Here is a 20,149-nt window from a genome sequence, read left to right on the forward strand (position 1 = left end):
CTGTGGTTGATGATTGATAGCTTTGAATCGGTTTCATATTACACTTTCTTCTGACAAACTGGTATTTTTCAAAGTGTAGTAAAGAATACAAAGATTAATTGAATTCATTTTAGATTTTGATGTATGTATTCACAAGTCTTACTTGCCTTATACATAGCTATGTTTACCACTATGCTCGTTACATCAGTTTTACTTCTTTGTGTCATAATTATCTTTAATATGTGAAGTTGTCCTATACATTTGATTAACTGAATTAAATTTTTTTTTTCATGCACTCTCTCTCTCCCCACAATCTCATTTTCTATATTTCTTTGATTATTCCTTCCTTTTTTTTTGTTTATCCCATATTCTTTGCCATGCACTTTTCCATTCAATTCCTTTCCATATTTTCCTCCACCAAATCCCCCCATACTGATTTGCACCCCTTCCATCGAGTGGTCACCTATCCCCCCCCTCTCTCCTTTACCCTCTACACCCCTGATTTACACCCTTCGATCCATATTTACCCTTAATCACCCCAATTGCCTCCTTCATTTCTTATACTTCTCTTACCCCTCTATCCCTTTCTTTACCCCTTTCCCCCTCCAGGGTGGAAACCAGGGAGGTGGAGGATACCCCAAACCTCCTGGATACTCCCAGAGGAGATACTGAGATGCCATCACGATGGTACCAATACAGGCATCACCAAAACCAGCATCATCCAATCTTCATCTGGCTTCGAAGCTTTCCTGTGGTAGAAGCACAGCTGGACTAGTGCACCTAGACTTTGAGTATCTAATTATTGTTTCTCCATGTTTCTTCAATAATATCCATAAAGTGATCCTTCTTTCACTGGCAACTGCTATAAGCTATAATAATGGATAGTTTTGAAGTTCTTCAGTATTTCCAAACTGGAGCAATGTACCCAGTTTTAAGAATGCATCGACTTTTCTCTAAATCTCATCATTCATCAGGGCCGTCACCAGCTTTTTTCTAGGGGGGTGCTTTTTATGAAAAAAAAACACAAAAACACAAAAAACAACGTATTAACTCAATTTCATGCAGTTATATAGCCCGCCGGCCAGAATGGATATAGAAAGTACATACTGGTCAACATGCCTATTGTTCCTCAATGCAGTTTCGGTGTCTGTGAAGGATACTGGCTTACCATTTACCATTTTTTTTTTTTGGTTCTGAAGGGGGGTGCGTTCGCACCCTCCGCACCCCCCCTGGCGACGGCCCTGTTCATTAATAATATCCTGGTAGTATTTCATGAAACAACTTCTCAGTGATGTTCACTAGCATCTGTTATAAGCTACTGAAATGCCTTCAGTCTCCTCTAGTTTAAGCATAGAGCAGTATATCCAGGTTTGAAAGAATGAATATATGGGTAGCATTTCATGAAGTTATTTCCTAGTTAAATTTGCTTGGAGCTGTTACAAGCTACTGCGATACCTGATTCTTATTGGCTAAGATCATATTTATCAGTGAAATTTTTTTTCAAAAGATGCTACATGAAATGGTCCTCAGGATGGTGTTTCATAAAGTTGTTCGTAAGTTACGCAAGTCTCGGTGCATGATAAGCGACAAGGCACCAAATCAGGGGGCCGTTACATAAAGCTGTTCGTAAGTAAAGAGTGACTTTAAGAATGACTAATGAACCTTTCTTGCACGCTTAAACCATCGCCAATGAATACTAGTATACCATTTTCCACAAGAAAGGACCACCAGTCATTCTTAAAGTCGCTCTTAACTTACGAACAGCTTTATGAAACACCCACCAGGTTCTCAGCCATAGTGACTCCCGTCAACTGAAGTTTAAATCAAACCAATGTATGTTAAAATTTGTTTTGTTACCACCTGTTAGAATGTAGTTTTATCATTGTTAAACTTGATAAGGGTTATAGGAATTTCATGTGCGTTCTCTTGAAATAGGACATCGTGTGTACCATGTTTTCCTTTTAGAAAGGAGCCAATGTTGTGCTGAAAGTCATGTGTAACTTTATACAAACAGCTTCATGCAACACCCCTAGATTGCTCAAATTTGTGCTTGTCGAATCAAATGGGTCTACAGAAATAGTATCTATTGAGGAGAAAATTGTAATTTTTATGAGATATATTGGATAGGAATCCTGAGTATTCAGATGATTTTGACAATTGTTTATCCTATACAGAGTTAACTTGAGCAAAGATGATTGTATTTTTATATTTTCGTTTTAAACTGCCATGTTAAAAGATATATTTCATGAAAGAGACAAGATACATTACCTAAGTGAAGAGTCACTTGGCCAAGACCACTAAATTTTGGTAGTAGCACATTTACTACTGCATGAGAGCACCAAGCTATTCAAGATTTTGGAATGTTTTAACTCATTGTGTTAGTATGTCATGCCTTTTATTTCAGTTGAGGTTTCATGTTTTTTTATTATTTAATGAACTTTTGTTTATAGTGAGAAAATAGGTATTATAAACCATTTATACCTTTGACACTTTCCCAAAAATCTTGTATGAAATAGAAATCCATTTATGCAAACTGCATGCAGATAAAAACCTTTATCACACCATATACATGTACATTATTCATTGGGTTTGAAAGTAGAGTTTGAGAGTGATGGATCTTTTTAACGTAACAATTTTATTTTTTTATCTCCAGTTTAGAAGCACTGTTGAAAAGACTTATTTTGCTTATCAGAATTCTGAAATCTAATTTATTTATGGTTGGACGTAGCTGCAACACTTTGCTTATCCCTGAACAGGCTGGTGATGGTACTTTCATTAAGCGGAAGCTGTGTATAAGATGATTAATTGATTCACAGTGTGTTGTTTATCCATGTATGAATTAAGTTAGGGTATTTTATTTGTTTTTTGTGATTTCATTTATAGTTACTGATGATGAATTTTCAACTAAAACAGTTTGCTCTTCTGATTGTAAGGGTATGTTGTTTGCAATGATCCAATAAAAATGATAATTGATATTTATCGTGTTTACACGCTGCATCGGCTCACGAGTCACGAGAGCTGATGCAGACTCGGCTTTTTGTTGCATGTAAACGTGATTGACTTGCATCGGCTCTCGGTGCAGAATCTGCAATTTTACACCAACAAAATAATAGGATCAGGTTCACAAGCCGATGCAGAATCAGCCTTTTTTCCTACGTGTAAACACCAAGCCAATTCTGCATCAATTGGCTCGCGTTTTAATTACTTTACCGTTGTGACATACTTGTAAGCGCCCGGATCCAGCGTTGTCTTTATTATGATGTATGTTGTTGGTGTGCAATATTTAATCCACTGATCTGTGTTTATGCCATAGAGTTTAAATATAACTCTATGGTTTATGCCCTGTGAGCTGATTCTGTACCGCGAGCTGTGACGGTGTGTAAACGCGATGCAAGATAAACCCAAAAGCAGATTCTGCATTGGCTTTTGGTTCTGCATCTCAAGCCGATGCAGCGTGTAAACACGGTAGACTTTTATTATGAAGAGTAGCAACTTTTTCATATCTGAGAGCGTTTGGTGGAGTGATGACATCACAAAGATGAGGTGTTCCGTTGGTAACATGAATTTGCCAAGTAGTTACGGTTTAGTATCCAAACCTCTTGCTCACAGAAATTGCCCCTTCCATTAATCCAACCCTCATGTTCTCACAGGTGCTCCCTATAAAAGATTCGAGAAGGATGACATGATGATAGCACAATGTTATGCAAGGCCTGATGGAATGCTAGCTCATTAAAACCAAAGGGTTTATTTGGGGAAATGTGAGGTAGTATTGTTATCTTCATACAAATTATATGAGTTTTAGATTAATTATTGTTTACTCTTGAATATACTTTTTGGGACATATGACACAAGAAAAGGAAATAATTGAAGTAGAACTTGTATTAGAACATTCCAAACTTTTATATGGTTTTTAATTATTTTTTTTCACAATCATGTTGCGAATTTTACAATGTGTGTCATGCCTTTGTATTTTTTATTTACTGAAGAGTTATCTTTCCTGTTTTTTAAGTAATTGAAAATAAGTAAAATACAAACAAATAAGGTTTGTGGTTGTAGATGACTCCTCTGTTGACAAAAAGGTAGTAGAGTGTATATCACAAATGTGCTTCAATTTATTTCACTTCTTCACCAAACCATGAAAAATGAACACATTTAAAATATTTCAAAAACACCATCTGAAATGTTATTTCTATTGTCTTTTATAACATTTTATCATGTCCTACTTTTGATATGAATCCTGATTTTCCAGTAAATTTAGATGAAATAAAACTGTTTTGTATATTGCAACGCCCTAAGACTTACACAGATATGACATGACGGATCTCATTGACAAATGTCATTTGGCATCATTTCCATGGCTATAAAATCAAGTGATTCAATCAAATGTAAAAAAAAAATAACTTCTGAAATTATATGATAAAACTTGATAAAATGATTGTGATGGCATGGGTTTTGCTTTAGATAATTTCTCTGTGTTTTGGTTTTATTTATTCTGGTTGTAATGAATCTTTAAGAGTTGCATCAACTCATGTAAGAAACTTGGTTATTTCAGCATCTTTGCCATTAAAAGAAACAAAAGAATTTAGAAAAGATATATAACACAGTGTGGTATTTCTCTAAATAAGCGTTCATATTAAGGTCTTTTGAATGTGTAAATATTAACATAATGTAATGATCGTTTAAAGAAAAAAATTGTTTGATATATGAACAGAAAAAGACTTGTAAATTAAAATGTTTGAATTAACAAAAAATATTTCGTTCTTGTTGTAATTATTCCATTATGTCTTTGGGGTAATTTGTGTGGATGATTTATTTTTTTATGCCCTGGTGTTCGAAGTGAAAATTGGAGATTGGTATTTCTATGACAGTACTTATCACGGGACTTTCCTTCGGTTTTGGAGTCGATGGTGAATTGTCAGGTGAAGCAATGTTTTTTTTTATTTGTTCTAAATGAACGGGAAAAAATGGAATTTATGATTCTCGGGCAAGCGGAAAAAAATGTGAATACAAGTATTACGATGTACATGTAAATGTTTTAATGAATCGGATGCATCAACTCACTTTGAGGAACGGTTTTTAAACCATTATTCCTTAACTGAGACAGATGAGTAAGAAATTCTTTAGTAAAGGGGTATAATAGATTGAAATTGATTAGATTGAAGTTAGTCATTGAATCTTTACCGCCTTGAAAATATGAGCTGTATTGATAATGCTTTGAGATTGATGCATTTTATTTTTTGTCTTGCCTGCGCTGCATAAAAGACTATACAGGCGCCACTTTTCTGACGGCGGCGTCGTCGTCAACATTGAAATCTTAACCAAGGTTAAGTTTTTGAAAGGTCATCATAACTTAGAAAGTATATGCACCTAGTTTCTGAAACTTGGACATAAGGGTAATCAACACCCTGCCTGGGTTTCAGGTCACATAACCAAGGTCAAAGGTCATTTGTGGTCAATAAACTTTAGCCATCTTGGGGTATTTGTCGATTTGCCATCATAACTTTGAATGTTTATGGATCTAGTTCTTGAAACTTGGACATAAGAGTAATCAAGTATCACTTAACATCTTCCACGAGTTTCAGGTCTCATGACTAAGGTCATTTAAGGTCAAACTTTGACCTTATTGGGGGTATTTATTGAATTGCCTTCACAATTTTTAGATTTTATGGATATAGTTAAAGGGGTACTCCTATCTGAAAATATATCTAAACAAGTAGAGTACAATTCACAAAATCGGGTAACAACAATGTTATTGAATTTTAAAATTTGGCAATATTTTGTAAAAAATCATATGCACGTCATGAATATTCATCAGATGAGCTGATGGTGTCGTATTCCCACTTTTCTTTTTCTTATGTTATTACATGAAATCATAATTGTTTCATTTTTTCATACATGTGTGAATAATGTGTCTCCTTTATAATGAAATAAGTTGGCAGCAATGAATAACTAATACGCTAAATCAGCTGTCAATCCAATTTTTCAGTTCTTAAAGAATTTCGAATAGACCTAATTTCTTTTAAGAAAATACAAAAGAACAAGTGGGGATATGGTATCAATTTGCTAAGTAACCCTAAGTCAGCTCCGCTGCTAAAGGTTACACGGGCCTAATTACAACAGATAGGCAACATTATTTATATTCATTCGAGCCAACTCATTCTCAATTTTTAATTTTGATATTGCTGATTGACAAAAATAAATGAATATGATTGACCATTCAACACTGAGGGTAACTATTGAACTTCCTTATTCCAAATTGGGAAGATATGTCACCACTTTGGAACTTTTTTTACTGGCGGAAGAATTATGGTCATTTTACTGTCTCAAATGATGAATTTGATCCTGTCAGGTGTAGTCTTCATAAATGCCGATTTATTTTCAAAATGGGCCGGTCGATGTACCCTTTACTGGTCAGATATGGAATGTCAGACATACATCCTATCCACTGGTAGTAAACATTCAACCCTCGAATTTCATCCTTATTCTTATGATTTTTTTAGTGCCACTTTAAAACACGAGTCTATGGGAATGTTTTAGGTCTGTGATGAATCGCGTAATGCAGGCGAGACTGCCAGAGGCGCTCCACTTTGATCGAGGGTTAAAAAGCACAAACATATTTCATCTAGGGCAGGGTTGAGAAGAATCTGTTACAAAGTTGATGATAAAAAGGGTATTAATGCCAATTCATACACATTTTCGTAGTTCCGACACCCTTTGCCATCTCTTACAATTTGAACCAAGAAATAAATCAATTTTCCCAAAACCTTAATTTGTCTCTTGCATACTTGCATTGCCAATATATAGCCTTATATCCCATCCCCCCTTCTCTTTCTGCTTTTTTAAATCATTGTTATTGACCATTCTTTGATATTTCTTCGCTGTATATACTTATTTTTCGTAACAATTTGTCCATAGAATGCCCTCTGAGTTGATGGTACTTGACTGCATTTAGCAAAGCTACTGCATTGGTAAAGAAGTTTTAATCCCAAAGTAACTTTGAGTAAGCCCCTATACACATTTTGTCAAAATAGCAAAGAATTCAACCAAAATTTATAGATTAACAATTAAGGATCACTATTAGTCGAATACAACTGGTGGCTGTGTAGAAGGAACCACCGACTTTCTTTGTTCCGAGTCAACTTTAACGTGTAAATATGCAAACGGTGGTCTCTGACTTCCTGCGTGCGCGTGTCTGCGTGCGTTCGCCGACTCCCTGAGCAAACGTATCACGCACGGTATGCACTCGTTACAGAGTGAATTCGATTCCATCGCCGTGATCGGCTGCCAAAGTTTTTTTTTCTCTTTTGTCTAATGTCTGTTTGGCTGTCTCATTCTCTGTCTCTTCTTATCCCCCCGCTCTCGCCCCCTCTCTTTCTTTAAAATATATATTTTTCTTTTACTCCGTCTCCTCTCAGCTTGGCCTCAAAAAGTCTTAACATGGTGATATCAGAATTGACCGGTGAATTAATAATTGCGACTTAACTTATTCTTTTTTTTAATATCTCCTTAAAAGATAAAACAAACTATAGGTCTATCAAAAATGATTTTATAGTTATATTATTTTATTTCTCCTTTACTGTAGTTTTATTATTCAATATTTATTCAATGATTCTCATTTGACTCTTTAGTGAAATCAATGATACTAATATTCCTGACTACCTGCAGCAGTTGTAGCATCTGAGTTATACTCCGTATTCTTATCTTGGGGATTTTATGTTAACAGGACAATGCTGAAAACAATCTTAAAATAGATAAATACATTATAGGATATCACGTCAAATCTGTGTGGCATCAACTCTGTTTCAGATTCTCTGTTTAAGAAAAATTTGGGAATTAGTGCCTTTTCTCCTCGATATTCCTAATATTAGATTATTTTTGGATTTTTTGAAGAAATCAGTCGATTTAAATATTCGTGTTTCTGTAATGATATTGAGATATTATATTGGATTTTCTGTCGTCAAATATAAAATATCACGTGAATAGCCTTTTTTTCTGCGATATAGTCCTGTGAAAAACAACAACATGTATATAGATTGAGAAATATACAGGAGAAACAAACAACTGTTTTTTCCAAATTTTCAATTTATAAGAATATTTTTATTTACAAGGGAAAGTATCAATTCAATCATCTACTATACATTACTCCATTATAGAAGAGAAATATGCAATTGCGTATTATATAGACCTTATTAAAAACATTCTTATCAGACAAAAATAAATATTACATGTTTGCTTAGTAAATGATATTGTAAATTATCGTAAGTGATGAAAATGTGTATTTTGTTGTTTGTGTTGAATTAATGTAGATGGCTGTATACATCTAAAGTGTTTTCGTATTACCACCTTGGTTTCTTTTTTTGGTTTCCCATGCATGCATGCTTGCTCCCGTGGGAAAATACATGCATTGATTTGACAAGCAAAATCAATTTTTAAGTCGAATTACCATATTCATGATTTGATTTATAATTAATTTCTCCGAAAATACAAAACCGTGTGAGCAACCTTAACTTGAAAAACATTTAATTGAAAAGAGTCTGTTGAGATAGACGGATCGGATTATTAAAGTCTGCAGTGTGTATGAGAAAGTATACCCGGAGGTGGAAGCATTTTGGTCTCATCGTTGATTGTGATGCACGCAAGATTGGCGCCTTCGGGCGATTGAACTCTTATTTTGAAAAAGGGTGGGAAAATATGTGATTCGCTCTTCTTAATATTTCAGTTCTTATAGACCTACCCTTTTTTAGATTTTTTTTTCATTGTAGACTTTATATACATAATATACATCATATATAATATAATGTACACACACACACACACACACATATATATATATACACGTATAAGCCTACCATTATGGATGCCAGGATATGATCTTTGATGTAATAATAATATATGTATATTCTTTTCATTTTCTATATGAAATGAACACAAATGGGTTAACGTTTTAGAATTTACATTTCGCCTGCGCTATACGTGTAGGCTTTCTCAGTATATCTATGGTTAATAATAAAACTAGAATATGATTACTATTATTATTGTTACAATTGTTAAAACAATCGTATCAATAATAATTTTTGTATTTTTGTATTTGTATTTTATTTATTCAATCACGTTTAAAAAGCCTGCTTTCAGCTAGAAGCTGCTTTTTAGCAAGGCCGTGGACAAATGATAATAACAAATAATATCAAAATAGAACAAGCATACAAAAATAAAAACGAAAAACAAAATATATCAAAGCATGGGTAAAATACAATTGGCAAAAGTAAAATTGGATTAAACAAAAATGAAAATGAAATAGACGAAAATATTGCATTATAGCAGGTTAGTAATCAAAGCGCTTAGAAACACAAGAATATTAACCGCCATATGAAATATAACATTTAAAAAATATATATTTTGCATATAAAAGCTTATATAGCCTGTAGATCTAAAGTATAAGAAACAAAAGAATAGTGGTCACATGTGCATTACTATGTCTTCTTGATCTCTTACTACCACAATTTACCTCTCATTCTCTTTTCTTTTTGCCTTCCATCTTCCTATCTCTATCAACTTCTTCTCTGTCTTTCACTTTTAATATTTTCCTCCGATCTTCATTTCTCTCCGTCTCTCCCCTGCCTTACATATCGTTTGTATGCATTGTCATCAGTGATTTGCATTTTCTCAGATATGCGGGCTCTATATAGTCTCAATTACACGAGGGAGTCGCAAGTAGCCGCTAGGGTACAGCGTGTCGAGCGGTGCTCGTACCGGCCGCCACCGGCCCTCAATTGTGAATCGCAACCGGGCCCTTCGCTCCTTTTTTCCCCTCCGCGGGCTGCATGGTGATAGATAGCCTCATGACATGCTTGAGGGGGAAAAAGAAAACACGAATTACAACGCTAATAATGGTTGTCTGCATACCGAATGATCTTCCAACTAAAGCAGAATTCATCTTTCACTAGTTTCACGTTCACTCCATCGTTAAAATATTCTTTGACCAATTTCTCCTTTTTTCTCTCTCACTGAATACCAATAAAGAGATCTGTATTCAACAATCCATGAAATAGCGAAAAGATAATATTTCGAAGATTTGATTATAAATTTGATGAGCAGTGTAGATTATAAGACATCGATCAAGCTTCCAATAGCCCAATTTCATTTAGCAATAATTGAAATTATTATTTTGGTAATTTTACATCTTGCACGTCTGGCAGACCCGCGGCTGGCAGATTACAAAGCAATCTTTTGTTTAGTATTACAGCACACTTAAGTTACTCTGTGAATTATTTTGGTTATTGAGCTGGTTAAGATATTTTGGGGGTTGGAAGTAATAAACGTAACGTACCTATAATTTGTTTTCATCGCATTGACAATCAGTATTATTACTTTTTTTAATTCTCTGTTTGACGAATGTTAATAAGATAACGAGATAAAAACTCTAAAAACAATTCATAGCTTCTCAATTGCATAAAAATGTAATCGAGTATTTGGCTCTATAAACATCTAACTAATAAACGTAATCAATGCGTGCATTTTTACTGCAGTCTCGAACCTTGCCTCGAAATCTTGTTTTGGAATTATTATAGCGCCATCTGATGTAACCTATGACCAATGTTATGCAGTGGAAGAGGGGGGGGGGGGGTAATATCCAAGCTAGCTGGCTTGTTCTGCTTCATCATTTTCAAGTATCATTACAACGGTACTCGAAAGATAGAATAGGAACTTCTATAGTAAGCTTGAACCAACTCCGTGAGTGCAAAGGCAGATCCTTTTACCTTCATTTGACGAGCTTCCTATCTTGTGAAGAGAAGAGGAAAAGGATGCAATTCAAGAGTTTTTATGTGAAGTGGTAGATGAGAGCAAACTAGACATTGATTTAGCTGATTATATATACTTCACTACTCTATCGCTCTCCAATTAACACTTCACAAACAAAAGGATACACTGGGTAAAGAAAATGAGACAATTTCACGAGAAAATGTGAAATTTTCGACCTTGGTTATAGTCTTATCGAAATGGCAGGGAAAATGCCATATACCCGCGAGCTACATAGTCGGCGGATTAACATTTTCCGTTCTCTAGGTGAAAAGTTCCCATCGACTAACACGAAGTTGCACATTTTTTTTTCTTCGATTCTTCGAATCACTCCCTTATAAAATGGGCCACAACGCTCCCTTGTGGAGCGTTGTGGCCCAGTGGATTAGTCTCCGGACTCTGAAACAGAGGGTCGTGGGTTCGAATCCCAACCATGTCGTAATTTCCTTCAGCAAGAAATTAATCCACAATGTGCTGCACTCAACCCAGGTGAGGTAAAAGGGTACCTGGCAGGAATTTATTCCTTGAAACGCAGCGCGCGTAACAGCTGCACTGCTAAAGCCATGCAGGGTAATTATGCTGCATATACTGTAGAGCGCTTAGAGACTTCTGACAAAGTTAGTATTAAGCGCTATATAAGCAAGTAAAATTATTTTATTATTATTAAAATCATGATATAACAAAAACTTTATATCACGATAGCTTTGATTTGGAAGGGCCAATTGCGCAAATTCGTAATTGGAAAAGTTTTTGGCTCCTTTGTTCTTGTTTTAAAGCAAGATCAAATTCTTTGTGCACTTTCAATTTAAGCATAATTCAAAAAATAGCTTTCATAAGTTTGATAATCGAAATGAAGCTAACGAGGTATATTATATATATATGCTTTGTGAACAAAAATGAATATGAGGTTCTAGCGTTTGTGATGGTAAGCACTATGTGCTCTTACCAGAAAAATTATATAACCAGCAAAAATAATTCAGTGAGAATAATAAGTAACTATATCTTGTTTCTCTTTACCTAAATGTGCTGAAGCACCTTTGAAAATTTGGAAATGTGTATTCCGCAAAAAAAACCTGATGTTTGATAATATCTGTAAGCCGAAACTCTATTGATTAATCATTTAATCATTTCAATCTGTGAATTAATTCGTTATCGATTTCGATATGACTTTGATCTCTAGACGAATTTATATAACATCTTGTATGAATAGAATGTCAATCCTCGATGTGTCAATAAATATTATGCTTGTTTACTTTGTTGGGGTTTTTCGGGGGTATATCTGTCAATTTTAACAATTAGTGCCTTTTTGCTCCTTATGTAAGTAATTGTTTATCATAGTTTTTAAAGAAATTCATTCACTCCCCAAAATAATCATGGTGCTTGGATATTTTTCGAGGTGTTACAAAGATGAAAGGGATGGATAATGATATCATGTTTATATTTTTAAAGTTATATTCTTTATTTTATAATTTCTTGCTGGAATGAAGGATGGTAATGGGCTTTGTGTCTTGATGATCGTTTCACCTGTCGTTTATTTTCACTGATAGCTATCATAAGCTATTACAATCCTTATATCTGATTTTTCTAAGAGACAGTTAGTGATTCTCAATGAGGGAGGGTCCGTAAAACGCATCCATATGGTTGTACAATCCCTGTATAAGATCCCCTGAGAGAAATCAGACACTCGACTTCGGCAATGGTATCTAATATTTTAATAAATATGAAGCCATTATTCATAACCTGGCCATTTTTTGGCAAGTAACAACAATCATCATCGACAAAAGATGAAACAGATATTTCAAGCAACATTACGCAGACGCCACAATAATGAGCCAATCTGGGTATTTTATCGAAAAGATCTTTTCAAAATAGAAATCCAAGAATCATGAGTGAAACATTTTCGCTAAATGAGGTTTTCATGGCCATATTATTGTCGTTGCTATCCTATCTCTCGCCTTCATTTCCATTTGCCCGTCTAATATTGATTACGTAACGGTATCGCCGAGGCAATCTATGGATTTCAACTCCAATGAAAATGCCATGTACGGTATAGGAATAGTGCTGCCCCGATAACTGATTGGGATCTCTATAATAACCATAACGCATGACTTACAAAGGATTATTTTTCAGACAAGAGAGTGCGAGAGAGCGAGAGAGGGTGGGGTGACATGATAGGATACAAAATGAGACTCTCCCTGAAGCTATATATGCTTATCATGTTTATGTTGACAGAAAGCATGAGAAAATGTCAGCCATGATGATAAATAAGTAAATTTACATGATTTTGATTAGAAAAAACGTTGTTTTATATTTTTGCGATAATTATGTTTCTTCATCTTTATTTCATGTTGACAGGACTAATTTTGTCATCAAATAACAATATTTATGTATGATTATATCAAAAAATGATTATTACATGCACAAATGGCGTCAACATTGGAGTGAGGATGATGTCCAGTACAGTATATGTCTTTTGCTAAGCGGATTTTTTTTATTTATCGTTTCTATCTGCACATCATAATGTTACACGGATGCGAGCAGACAGTAATTACTATCTATGTCCTGCTTGGTATTATGCTCTTTTCCCCATATTGTGATGAAAAATTACGCAATTCAGTTTATTGTGGGAATGTTTGAATCAAAATCTATAAAATCTGTTTATCAATTTATTTACTTACAACGTCTTGATTTTCCTCTATCTATATCTATCCACTATCTATCTATTTATTTATTGATCTATATCTATCTTTCTATCTATCTAACCAACGAAAAAAAGATTTTGATTAAATAATATCTGATCAATATCAATCATATTAAATACTGTGGACATATGCACGTACAAATGAATGTGTTTGTAAAAAATATATTTATACAAATATTTTTTTACATTAATTTTACTTGACGTCAAAATTAGATTTCCATCTCTAGCCTCGCCGTGTATATTATGCAGCGCATCATTCTTATTTTAAAAGACCGCAGGTCTTGAAGCCCAATAATTCCTGTCAGTCAACATCATTCAAAATCCTATTATACCATCGCCATGATGAGCATCGTGAGAACCCTTGAAGTTATAAACATTGTATGATATAATCAAACTAAATGCCATTGATTTCTCTTTTCGAGTTGCCATCGGACATGATATATTCTCCATAGACTGAAAACAATCCGCCAATTTAGCTTCGTGCGATTTGGTTGGGTGTTCTTACTGCGCGATCGTGCGCTGCCCTTTATCCGGACGCAGCGTGACGTCACCCCCACCGTTACACGGAGTCAAAAGAAATTCGTAATGACTTTAAATCGTTTTTGTGCAGATACACTTCCCTTTCTTCTTACCCATTTTCTTCTGTTACCTCAAATGCCAAACAGGTTAGTAGATAGTGAGGATGACATTGAGTGACGTCTGGGGATGAATAGAGTCTTTGGGATTGGTGGGGGTAATGATCGTGTTAAGGAATCTGAAAGGGGGTTGGTACCCGGGGTTGATAATGCTGTCAATGCCGTTAACGAGTTGAAGGGTATTCATTGAATGTGTATATTGGTGCCCACAAGAATATCTAAACATACACTTGCATTACAGTGATTGGTATAATAAAGGACCGTCATATTATCAATTTATTATCACTTACACAGGCTACTATGAAGTTAAGAAACCGGTTATAATTATGTTTCTACAAAAGCATGTTCAACGACTAACAACATGATTGATGTCTATGGCATCAGGTTGAATTTCCTTCAATAATGTAAATGCCAATTTTTATAGTTTTGTAACACTGGTGACGTAATCACTAGTTTACCCCATTTGTCATTTAGAGAGGGAAAGTGGATTGGTTGCAAGGCTTGGTTCAATTTTCCGTGCAATATAAAAGTAATGTGTTTTCTTCCAGGTCTGTACTCACCCACCCTCACCCACACCCACAAATCACTCCCTATATCTCTTCCAACTAGAGCGTGTTTGTTCTTCCTTATTTCTTTATCTTTTGTACTTTCTCTCCCATTTTCTATCTTTGTCTTTTTATTTCTTATACTATCCCTCTATATATGACACACACACACATCCTCATCACCCCCACCCACTCACTCCCTGCCTTCCGTCTCCACCGTATATACTGCAATTTTTCTTCATCTTTTATTTCTTCATATTATCGTCTCATTCATTTTCTGTTTTACCCATTTTCATTCTCGTCCTCTCTCTGTACACGCAGACCACACCCTCACACACCCACATAATTCTACCGACTCACATCCTTTCCCCGCCCTCTTTAAAGAGCACTACCCCGCCCCGGCCTCTCTTCCCGTATACGTATCCCCGTTTCTTTAATTCTTTCTTTTCTTAATTCATTCTTTCTCTCTTACATGCCATATCCGCGCGCACACGCACACTCACCCACCCACTCACACCATATCACTCTCTTCGCCCTCTGTAGCACACTTTCCACTCCCCCCTCAATTTTAGTCCTATCATCTTCCCCATTTCTTTATCTCTCTCTCTCTCTTTCCATCTCTCCCTCTTACACACGCCACCCAAACTAACCTTCGCTCACCCACCCACCCTCTATCAACCGCCCTCATCTTATGGTACATTTCCCATACTATTCATTTTTATTTATATAGGCGTGCTATCTCCCCATTTTATTATTATTTTTGTTTCTCTTTCCCCCTCTCACATACAGACCCTCACTCACCCTTACTCATGGAATCATGCACCTACCTTACCTCCCGTCTTCACCATCACTTAATTCTTATATTACTTTTCATTTCTTATAATCTTATCTTTTCTATTTCTTCCCCTTTATTCTTCTCTCTCTATTTGTTTTCTGTAGTTTGAAATATCCGACTACTTCATGTTTAATCTCGCTTATTTTTTCGTTTTCCACTCCCTCTCCCTCTTTCATCCCCCCCTTCCCCCCTCTCTCTCCTCCCCCACCCCATCTCTTATCCGCATGACAGCTATGAGGTGATGCGGGGAGGAAATTGTCAGGAAATGGATCAATATAATGGCAAATTAGACGGTAGATTCCAACCAGCGATGGCTTCCTGAACATCATCAGGATTAAGAATCCATCCTTTCCAGAAGAAACATTAAGATTGTGCATATTGAAAGATTGTATGAAGAGGATGGTCGATCGCATCAAGATGGGGAAAAAAAGGGATGGATGGGAAAAAGGGCTACTACATAGAAAGGCGCAAACCGCTTTTTGTTTACCAAGTCAATTTGTTCGCGCTGCTCGAGTACCGTCACGAAACTGCACCGGGCTTACGCCGTCAGCTCGGGCCGACAGGTAGACCCGTGTTCCGCTCGGATTGGAACACAAGTATGGGAGAAAGAAGCAAGGGGGGACATGAGTGTACCCATTTCTCCTCTTACCCGTTGAGCCACCCGCTGGTTTAAAAAAAAGAAGGGAAGTTTGATAAAGGAAATGAAAGGAACTCAATCATCATTGGTCATCAGTTTGTGATGAAGACCCTCTAGGGAGACATTATGTATATAGGATAGGGATGTGATTTCACTGGTATGAAAGTGAATATAATACGGAGAAGGTGCACTCGCGAGGCGAAATGTCGTCAGATCAGAGCAAACTACAAATAAGATAACATCAATTTACTTTCTGAGATATGGGTCAGCTATTTGTATAATGTGAAAGTGGAACTGTGAAGGTGTTCAATGCGTAATACATCGAGAGTAAAAAATAATTTCATTTTGACGTTACAAATAATAATAAGAAAAATAAACAGACCTGATCAAGGGGAATTCAAGTTCAACCCTAGATTATTTTACAATATTGAAATATTGAATATGGATTATATAGTATTTTAAGAAAATAAAAAGGTACACGCGCAGGTGCATTCGTTTTATTAAAAAGCGTTAAATGATTAAACGATTGGAAACTTGAAGAAAAAAAAGAGATATCAAAACTTGTTAAAAGTAACAAGTTTCTAAAATAGATATAAGCTTGCATGGTCTATATTACTAAATTTGATCATATAATTACTAATCATTATTAGCGAGGAAAAAAGAATTCGTAGAAAGTATAAAGCACATTACATTAGTTTTGTTAAAAGTGACGAGTTTCTGTCATGGATATAAATTTGGCATATATCGAAATGAAATTGATTTACTAATCATTACTGAGGAAATACAAAGTACAGAAAAAAAATATCAGACATGAAGGCTTATAGAGATGATATTTTTGCAATGCTATAGAATTAAATCTGATCATGGTTTGAAACGGAGAACTGTTTACTTTTGAGTAAGAAAATATTGATGGTTGAATTGTGAAAATGTTCAAACACTGAAATAAAATTATATGAATTTGTATCACCCGTTATTATCATAATGTCGTCTCTTTTAAGGAGTTGGTGACTACGCATCTTCATCACCTACTGGCATGTGGGTCTACGTCTACTCTTATTCTAACCCAGTTCCCAAAACATTAATTTCACCAATACCAAGACAAGTGGGGTTATTATTTTGTCCTTTATCCTTGTCGTCATTTATAATTATATAGGCCTATATGAATCAAGTTAAGCAATGATCTCTGCTATGCAACTTCTCATTTATCAAATAAACATAATAATTTTACCTTGCATCTTAAATCCTTTTAATCCTTACTACATAAAAAATAAACCAAAAATAATGGTCATAATGACCTTGTAATATCTCATGACAATGTGGATATTGTTTTATAGAATATGTTGGTTTTGATGATACATTATTTCTATATGATAAACATAATTATCATTCATATGATATTCGTTTGGGAAGTTATAGTTAACAATTAAGGTTGTTGATGTTTTACAAAAATGACAAGCAAATAAAAAGTAGATAGAAATTGGTGATCGCCACAAAAAATGTTTTTATATCCATAAAAAAGATCTGACAAACAAAAAGGGCATCCATATTTTATGCATATTCGTAGAACATTTCTACGGGTTCTATTGTCCAATACGTCGAGGTCAAGTGAACTTTTAGAAAGTACATATCAACGTTTGACCATCTTTGGGAAAACCCATGACGTCTTACATTATGTGCCTGTCAATAAAATATGCGAAGTAATGACCAAATTATAGTCAGCGCACAATGAACATTCATTGATAAATAATCGGTGGGCATTCTGCTTTTATAAGGCCATCGCGCAGGTGTGCAAGGATCCATTGATATGGTATTTGTAAGTAGTTCTTTAGAAACCGCCATTATGATCATTTTACAGTGATACTATGTTATGAAGAAATGGCGTGACAATACGGCACATTAGATCGGTAGACTGGACGACACACGTGCATGTATATGTCATCAAACCAAACATCCAATGAAGATAGGAATACATTGTCCTCTTCGACCTAATCTTATTCTTTCCCCTCCTTTTTTGGACAAGGGTTGGGCCCAGCAGGATGTAACGCAAATAGGAAGAGACCTGTCACTTCGTGTCAAACAGTTTGAAGACGGAGTTCTGAGGCACGTAAATAGAGTATTTTGTTGCTAATTGGGCTAAATTATATGGGACTGTTGTGGCTTAATCGAGCGTGGATTGTTAAGCGGTTGATCAACACCTTCCTATTGTGTAACCCCTTGCAGAGTACCCATCGTGGTATTCATTCCTACTTCACGAGGGTTATCCCGATGAATAGGACTGAAAGGGTTTCTATGAAAGGATTAACCCCAAAAGGGATGAGCCTGGCTTCCATCCTTTACAAAAGGATGGGATGTCGCATCTTTCTACCCCCATCCACACCCATTGCAGATTGCCCATGTCGCCCCAGATCTATCTGTTCCTCTGTTTCACAGAGGAAGGCTGTAGAATGGGGGAGTAGGAGGTTTTGGCATGGGAATGTAAACACTGATGGGGTTCGGATGATGGACAGGGGGTAATCGATATGTGGGTTTCCACAATCAATGATTCGCTGCTGTCATGTTATGGGCAGCTACCAATAAACATGGTAATCGAAAGAAAGACAGAAAACAATGTACATGGGATTGTACAGATGAAGAGAGAAAGAGAGAGAGAGGGGAAGGGATGGGCGAAATTAGAAAGTAGAAATTCTAATATTTACTGTAAATAGAACAATCTTAATTATAACAATTAAAGATGATTATGACGACGGTGGTGATATGAAATGGTTATGATGATAATGATAATAAATGAGAATGATGATGATAATAATGATATACACTGTAAAAAATGAAGTGCTATTTTAGCACTTAAAGTGCTTGTATAGTGACTGCACTACAAGTGCTGAGCACTACAAGTGCTGTTTTTCTAGTTTAAATTTAAACTAAAAAATCAGCACTCGTATAGTGCAGTCACTATACAAGCACTTTAAGTGCTAAAACAGCACTTCATTTTTTACAGTGTAATAATGATAATAATGATGATAATTACAATGATAATACTATAACAATAATAATAATAACAATAATATTAATAACAATCATAACATTAGGCATCTATATAGCGTCATCTATCTAGAAATATCTATTCCGAGGCGCATTGTTTATCATTATTATTTCCCGTCTTTAGCTCGAGATACCTTGCATTCAAAGAATTAATCCTGCCGGGTACCCATAATAATAGTAGTAGTAGTAGTATTAATAATGATAATAACGATAATAATAATAGTACTAATCATATATGATAATGATAATAACAATAATGATTATGGTAATGATGATGATGAAGATGATGATTATGATGATAATGATAATCGTCACGATAACAATATCAAAATAATGATAATTATGATGAGAATTAATAATACCCTTCGTTATGTGTTATTTTAAATGTTAGATGGTAGTTTGACCAAACAAACGTAAAAAATGGATTGATATCCGAAAAGCTATACTGCAAAAAACTCTCTTCAAATCTGAATAAATGCCTTGTCATGGGGAAAATAAATAGAAATAGAATTAACAATTATAATTGCTGGTCATTAAAAAACTCATTCATTTAAAAAAGAATCTGGTTATCATTTATAGTATTAATTGACCAGATGACACGGTACCTTTTCAAATTAGTGATTTCGAAAAACATTGTTAATCTAAATTGTAAGTTAGAAATTTTGAAATTCGCACAAACAAAACAATATGAAATAATATATCCAAATAATTTGGATGGTAATTTTTCAATTCAAAGAAAGTAAATAAATTCATTCACCGGATCAATCCCGTCCTTCCGGTGTTTTTCTATTATATTGTACTCTGTATGTCGGATTCAAATATATATAGAGAAAAAAAGAAAATAATAAAGTATGAAATAAATATATTAGTTTGCATGCATGATAATGGATGAGATGTGAAGATTAGACAACAATAAAAAAATGACAGCGCGACTGTTTCAATTTCTTGTACATCTGACGTCCCATTAAATCTATATTATTA

The 20,149-nt window shown here is 35.0% G+C and overlaps 1 protein-coding gene across 5 annotated transcripts in view; it reads left to right on the forward strand.

Annotated features, from left to right (window-relative positions):
• Positions 1-1,454, forward strand: part of LOC121418996 (5'-3' exoribonuclease 2-like) — a 67,467-nt gene extending 66,013 nt beyond the window's left edge. For all 5 annotated transcript variants that reach the window (XM_041613249.1, XM_041613250.1, XM_041613252.1 and 2 more), the window contains 2 exons: positions 589-945; positions 1,224-1,454. In XM_041613249.1, the coding sequence (XP_041469183.1) occupies positions 589-651 (63 nt within the window). In that variant the 3' untranslated portion in view covers positions 652-945; positions 1,224-1,454. The remainder of the gene's footprint in view (positions 1-588; positions 946-1,223) is intronic.
• Positions 1,455-20,149: the final 18,695 nt, after the last annotated feature.

The sequence above is a fragment of the Lytechinus variegatus genome, chromosome 7, assembly GCF_018143015.1.
Source record: "Lytechinus variegatus isolate NC3 chromosome 7, Lvar_3.0, whole genome shotgun sequence".
Classification (NCBI taxonomy): domain Eukaryota; kingdom Metazoa; phylum Echinodermata; class Echinoidea; order Temnopleuroida; family Toxopneustidae; genus Lytechinus; species Lytechinus variegatus.